This window comes from Bidens hawaiensis, unplaced genomic scaffold (genome assembly GCF_021521415.1).
Source record: "Bidens hawaiensis isolate Kalapana, Puna unplaced genomic scaffold, B.hawaiensis_p1.1 tig00012134_1, whole genome shotgun sequence".
NCBI classification, from domain to species: Eukaryota; Viridiplantae; Streptophyta; class Magnoliopsida; order Asterales; family Asteraceae; genus Bidens; species Bidens hawaiensis.
In genome coordinates this window covers 136,255-142,706 of record NW_027491975.1, presented here as the reverse complement: position 1 = coordinate 142,706, position 6,452 = coordinate 136,255, and the positions used below count along the sequence as shown (strand labels likewise).

Here is a 6,452-nt window from a genome sequence, read left to right as displayed (position 1 = left end):
TAAATCTTGCACCTAGTACCACATGAGAGGGGTTGGGTCATAATTAGGAATGTCTAATCTCAAGCATCAAGGTGTTTTACCGTTTGGGTCATAATAGGTAATTAGATGTTACACTTACATATTTTTGAGTATAACACATGCATATATGTAATATATAAGCATTCATGTGCTTGTTGTATATAACATGTTGTAATTTATTGATAGTCATTTTCAAACATCGTTTGTGTCGAGGGTTTTGTTTGGCACATATATTTGTTACATGGAAAATGCAAATCCACAAGGGCGGATTTAGGGGTTGGAGATGGTGGGCTGGTGCCCACTGTCCGCCTGCCGGAATGCCATGTTTATGGGTATATGTTAGTATATAACAAGTCAATAATAAGTAAGTGCCCACTGCCCATCGTTCGTTGACCCTCCAACCGACTAAATATCATACTAAACCGATATTTAATGATGGCATGGCCATAAACCTTTTCTCTGGTGTATGTTGTTTAGAGTTGGGAAGAAGAAGATGGAAGAGTGCCCTACTTTTTTATTTGTAATCTAGATTTTTAAAATCTTATTTCATAAATCATGGCCCAGTTAAATTAATTATTCTTTATTAAAAATAATTGGGCTTTAACCTATCAAAACACCTCAAATCATCAACATTATCTCCATTATAACTTATTTATTTACTATTTTGTTGGCCTTATTATTAATGCATACCAGATCTTTTGTTGTTTGTAATTTCTAAATACTTCACTTTCCTATTTATTATATTATTTTAATTTCATAATGAAATTAATTTTTATAGCATAGTACATACAATAAATCCTCACAACAAATATCAAACAATAAAAATGTCTGTCCTACCATTACCAACTTAAATCAGTTAATTGGTTGCGTATGAAAGAATTACAATGTGACCTCACAACCATAAACACCTGGTGGTTTCGCCCCTAAAAAGAAAACAAATATAGTGTTTGGTGTTAGTAAACAATGGTTCAGGTAGAAAAGGGACGACGTTGGTTTTGTATTTGACCCGATTCATTTTGTGCCCACCGTAGCGAAAATTTCTGAATATGCCTCAGCATATCTATATAGCATAACAGAGCCTGATTATTTTGAGGGCCTAAGCCGGAAAACAGAAAATGGATAAGATGTTTTAATGTATTTCAAAACCTTTAAAACAAAGCCAGTATTATGTTGCTACATAGTGTTAGCTGAAGTCAACTTCAAAGGTTTTCTAAATAACATTCATAAATCTAGCGTACATGCCGTATAGTTTCGCTTTAAGGTATACTGAATATTCAAACATTTCAAAATTAATAATATTTATGACTTCTATTTTTCAACAAAATCGATAATACTGCACAAGCGGACGTAAACTTACAAATTTCTTTAGGCCAAACAAATAACAAGGACAAGGTTCTTAAGAAAATTTATTGTTTATGAAAATGTAATTTAATTCGCCGTATAATAACTATTTAGAAAGAATACTTTAAGAAATAAATTAAATTCAACACTCATTTAACATTTTTTTTTCTTTTTCCTTTTTTACTTTCACAACTTTTTCTATATGCAACATTTATAGATTGAACTTTTATAAACAAGTTGAAGAGTCTTTTTTTTCGAACGGTGACTTTCGCACTTAAGATATATCGCACTCCTCGGTCCAACAGGAGGAGAAGCCCCGTCACCCCACTCGGGCCAAACTATGTTGATATAATCGGGATCCACGCTGGCATCCGAGTTTGGCTTGACCGTTCCCGGTAAAACCCAGTTGGCTCACCCCGCCCGAAGACACGACATGTTTTTTTGCTTTGAGAAAATCCGGTCGGAATCAGGACTCGAACCCGGGACATCCGGGTCATCCATCATGTTCCTGGCCATTGGTGCAAGCCCCGCTGGTTAAGTTGAAGAGTCTTAGTTCTCCATAATAAAACAAAAAAAATACAAAAATACAAAAAAAATCTCAATATATAGCGAGTCATGATAATTAGAGTTATGGTTCATATATTTTTTTTCTTTATATTTTTGGGACTTCAAATATGAACTTCGGTTATAGTTTTTGAAATTAAAACTTTGGTTTAAATCTGGTTTAGTTTGATTTTGGTTTGGGAAAGAAAACTCTTAAATTCACTTCTCACCCATAATAAAAATTAGAAGAAATTCTCATTAGAAACAAAAAAAAAACATATTTCTAAAATGTAACTTTCTGATATGTTTAAAAACCCAAGCTGGCTTTTGCTTTATCCTTGGGAGTTGGGATTTTACAAAATTTAGGTTTGGGTTTGAACTATGGATGCCAAGATTTGATTGTATTTTGATTGGTTCGGAATAAGTTTTGAAAATTGATGGCTTACTAATGTGATTTTCCTTTTTCTTTCTTTCAATCACCGTTGCTAGATTTGAACCTTCATTAGTGAAGAGCTCTATCTCTATATCTTAATTCTCTTAACCTTAACCAACACAATACCAATAAACAGCAATTCCTTTAAATAATTTTCTAAGATGATAATTGATTCAAGGGTTTTCATCCTGATAAAAGCTTTCAAATCCATGCTTCTACTTGTTGTTTTGGTTAATAGTTTGAATTTAAATTAGTAAGTGTTTGTTTTTTTTTTTTATTTGGGGGGGGGGGGGGGGGGGGGTTGCATCGATGGTGGTTGTCAAAGGTGGTGTACACCAACGTCACAAGGAGAGGTACCGAATTAGTTGGCTGTGGTTTCCTTCAAAACATAAGGCTTTATTAACAGACACATTCATTGGAATACACCATTACACATTTCTTTAAAAAAGGCTTTCGGTTTTAGTAATTAAAAAGAACTATGACTAAATTGTTTTCGATATCCTATATAAAAAATCAGTCCCTCGGTACTTTGTTTGAAACTGAAACTTCCTACTTTTGGACGGGCTTATATATGCTATGTTGTATCCGTCAGTAACTACCAGCTAATGATTATATTCACTTTTTTATGTTATCCATGTTGATCCAATACAAATTACTAACAAAAAAATGTCTGTAAATGATGTTGCATTGGTAATACTCAGTTTTCTAATAGTGATTGTTTATTATGTGAAACCAAAAATTTGAAAATTCCTTTTATATTAATGTTGGAATTATTTCAACGCTTAGCCTAGATATGGTCCCAAAACCTTTTTCAAAAATAGTAATTTTAGTGGAAGGCTTTAAAGGATTTGCATATCAGCACATTGGATATGCATATGAATATAACATGTGGTTTTTATTTAGAGACTAATACTCCATTTTGTGTACAAAATGATACATATACGCGTGTATTTCCTTTTTTTTTTCAAATAACTTTATATTGTAAACCAGTCAAAGTCAAACTTTGAACAAACAATGTTTCAGTTATACAAACATAATGTTGTGGATGTTTTTTAACATATAAAATTGTATAAATATGTATTTAAAGCCGTCAAATTAAAAAGATGCTATTCCAAGTTTTTTTTAAAAAAAATCAGTATCATATTGTTGATTTTTCATGTGTGTAAAGATTTAAAGAATTTAATTTATATCAAATTTTGAAAATGGAGTTTCTGATTTGAACTAAAAAAAATTACAATATGCAAGTGGAAATGTTGAATGAAGTTATAGAGAATGTAACTATATATTTTAAAACTTTATTAAAACAAAGTAAAATAAAAACATACTACCACCTCAAATGAAATAGCAATGATTTTCTTGGTATCATGTTGCATTAGTCATTAAGTATTCAAATTTTAGGTAATTAACACTACATCAAATGACCAAAATGCATTCATATAGATATATACATTATACATATACAGGTACATATATATAAATACAATATGAGATCTCACTGCAGCAGCTGCAGAATCTGCAAATAGCAGCCACTGCTGCTCATCTCCAGATCTCTGTTTCTCTACCACCCTCTTTTACATTGAACAAGCACTCATAAAGCCTAAAGTGTCTTTCATTAACAGAAAAGCTAGCTTCTTCAACCTCACACACACATAAATACATACATACATCTTGTATGTATATATCCTAGCCTTTTCTAGGTTTGCAGTCAAAAGCTTCATCTTGTCCACCCCATTTTCACAACCAATTAATTTACCATTTTAGGCCTCATTTTCATTTCTCATACATAACATAAGTTGCCAAATGTTATTATTCATATTATGTTTATGACACAAATATATCATGATCCTTGTATGAAACACCTAAAAAGTAAAACTCATCATCAAATTTCATACTCATATGTAGATTATAACAAGATCCAAATCATCCAATAGTAGCACTCAGAGCATTAACAAAAACTAGTAATCATATATGAATTAAGCTAGCTAGATAGTGCAGGTTTGATATACAAAAGTTGTAACATAGCTAAAACATAAAAGACTAACTATTTGTTAATATGAAAGCTTTAGAGACAAATCAACTGAAGACACACTTCCTTCTTCACTAGCACTCATGGCTGTCACACATGAACCTTCACCGCCACGTAACCCTACCGGACCACCAACCGAAGCACAGCTACAACACCACGTACTCGCCGTTGCCGTCATCGATTCACCACCTTTTCCCGGGAAAAACTCAAACTCCGTCATCGAACCACCACCGCTCCGGTTAACCGGCATCACTTCCGTCACCTGTGTTAAAATTCGTTAATTAGTAAAATTATTATTATTATTATTATTATTATCAGATTGATTTAAAACTTATGATACTTTTTTGTTAATTAATAAATTAATAAATACCTGACGTGAACTGCCACGTGTTTTTCCGGCAACCGGAATCTCCACGACGGTGTTGCTACCGGAGAAGCTTCGAAACGGACTCACCGAGCTGTGGTTTAGCCCACCGGCGATCCGCTTTTTCTAGCGAGAAATTAATATAAATTGTTACAAATATTACAAATCATCAAAGATTAAAATTAATATTAATATTGTTCATGTTACTTGTGACAAATATAAAATGTTACAAAAATTACAAATCAACAAAGATTAAAATTTATATTAATATTGTTCATGTAATTTTGTGACACATATAAATTGTTACAAAAAATTACTAAAAAATACCTTGTGACAAATACCACAGCCATCAGAAGCACATTTCATGTAACTCGGAACCGAATAAAACCGGTCCCTAGTATTTTCAAACCGAAACCCACCATTACTCACTCCAATCACATTCGGATCCACCGAATAGACATTCGGGTCGTGAAACATGGGGACACGGTAGTACTGAAGGACAGCAGCATGATTATTATTAATAAACTGCTGGAGATGATGATTTGGGTTTTGCGAGGCTGCTTCTGTTATCTTCCGAAGGTTTTCAAGCTGAGCCACACCCATGCCTCGCTTCGGCTTCTTCTGAGTCAACTCGGTTGCCTTGGTCTTCCTTCGTCCGCTCGGTTTTGAACCGCCATGGTTCATGTCTGTTACAGTTGAAGTTGACATAGGTGTTAGGGTTTGTATGTTTAGAGGGAGAATAAGAGGAAGTGAGATTGTTGTGTTTGGGTTGTGGGTTCTACAGTAAAAACAACATGAGCAACTATAATATTATATAGGAATAACAGTTTTGTTATTGTCACCCGAAAGTTACTGTTTCCAGGAGTGTTATTGTTTTGTGTTTACTTTCAAGCTTCAAAGGACGGGTTGGTGTATGTATGGAAATAGTAAAAAGTAAGTGTCTGTAAATAGGATTTTTTATTTATTATAAATTTGTCTCAAGAGACTAGAGAAAATGTTTTAGCTAGCTTGAACTTGTTACAACGACTTGTATGGCGCATGAAGAAGTTGTACAATGTGTTGTAAAAATTGTATGAAGACAAGATCCTATTTCACTCTTCTATTTTCCTTTTAACACATATTTACTTTTGGTTCACCTTATAACAAGCCAAAGACACTCTAATATAATAATATAGAATTTAATAACTATATGCATGAATCATACAAAATAAACTGACAAAACAATGTTATATGAGTTATACATCAATATTATATAGTGTATATAATGACCATTCGCGATTCCATGATAAAAGAGTTTCTGTAAAGAAAAAAATGCTGGAAGCAAATGAGATGACGACATGGGTACATGATACCAAGAGGCATTTACGTCTGTTTTTATACACATATAACATGAATAACATCATATATTGTACAAAACAGTATGTTATAAATACTCCTGCGCTTATGATCACGCTAAAGCCAGCTTGTGCATTAGACATAAATACATAACATGCTCATTATGTATCTAACGACGCATCTTTACAGTCATATACGCATCTTGAATTCTATACTGTGCACATACATTATTAGAAGCTTCAAAACAAATAAAGCATTACAAGTATTTCATTAAAACAATAGCATTTTTATTTTTTATTACACGGAAAGTATTATTTCCAAAATGTAATAAAAAAAATCAAATCACAACCTCTTAAAATATTAAAAACAAGTTAGTTTTATCTGTTATTACC

The 6,452-nt window shown here is 32.7% G+C and overlaps 1 protein-coding gene across 1 annotated transcript; it reads right to left on the bottom strand.

Moving 5' to 3' along the window:
• Positions 1 to 3,790: 3,790 nt before the first annotated feature.
• LOC143540008 (uncharacterized) lies at positions 3,791 to 5,673 on the bottom strand. Its single transcript, XM_077033175.1, has 3 exons — positions 5,053 to 5,673; positions 4,732 to 4,851; positions 3,791 to 4,623 (listed from the first exon to the last, which is right to left on the bottom strand). Exons 1-3 carry the CDS (start codon positions 5,431 to 5,433, stop codon positions 4,384 to 4,386), a joined length of 741 nt encoding a protein of 246 aa, XP_076889290.1. The 5' UTR covers positions 5,434 to 5,673; the 3' UTR covers positions 3,791 to 4,383.
• Positions 5,674 to 6,452: the final 779 nt, after the last annotated feature.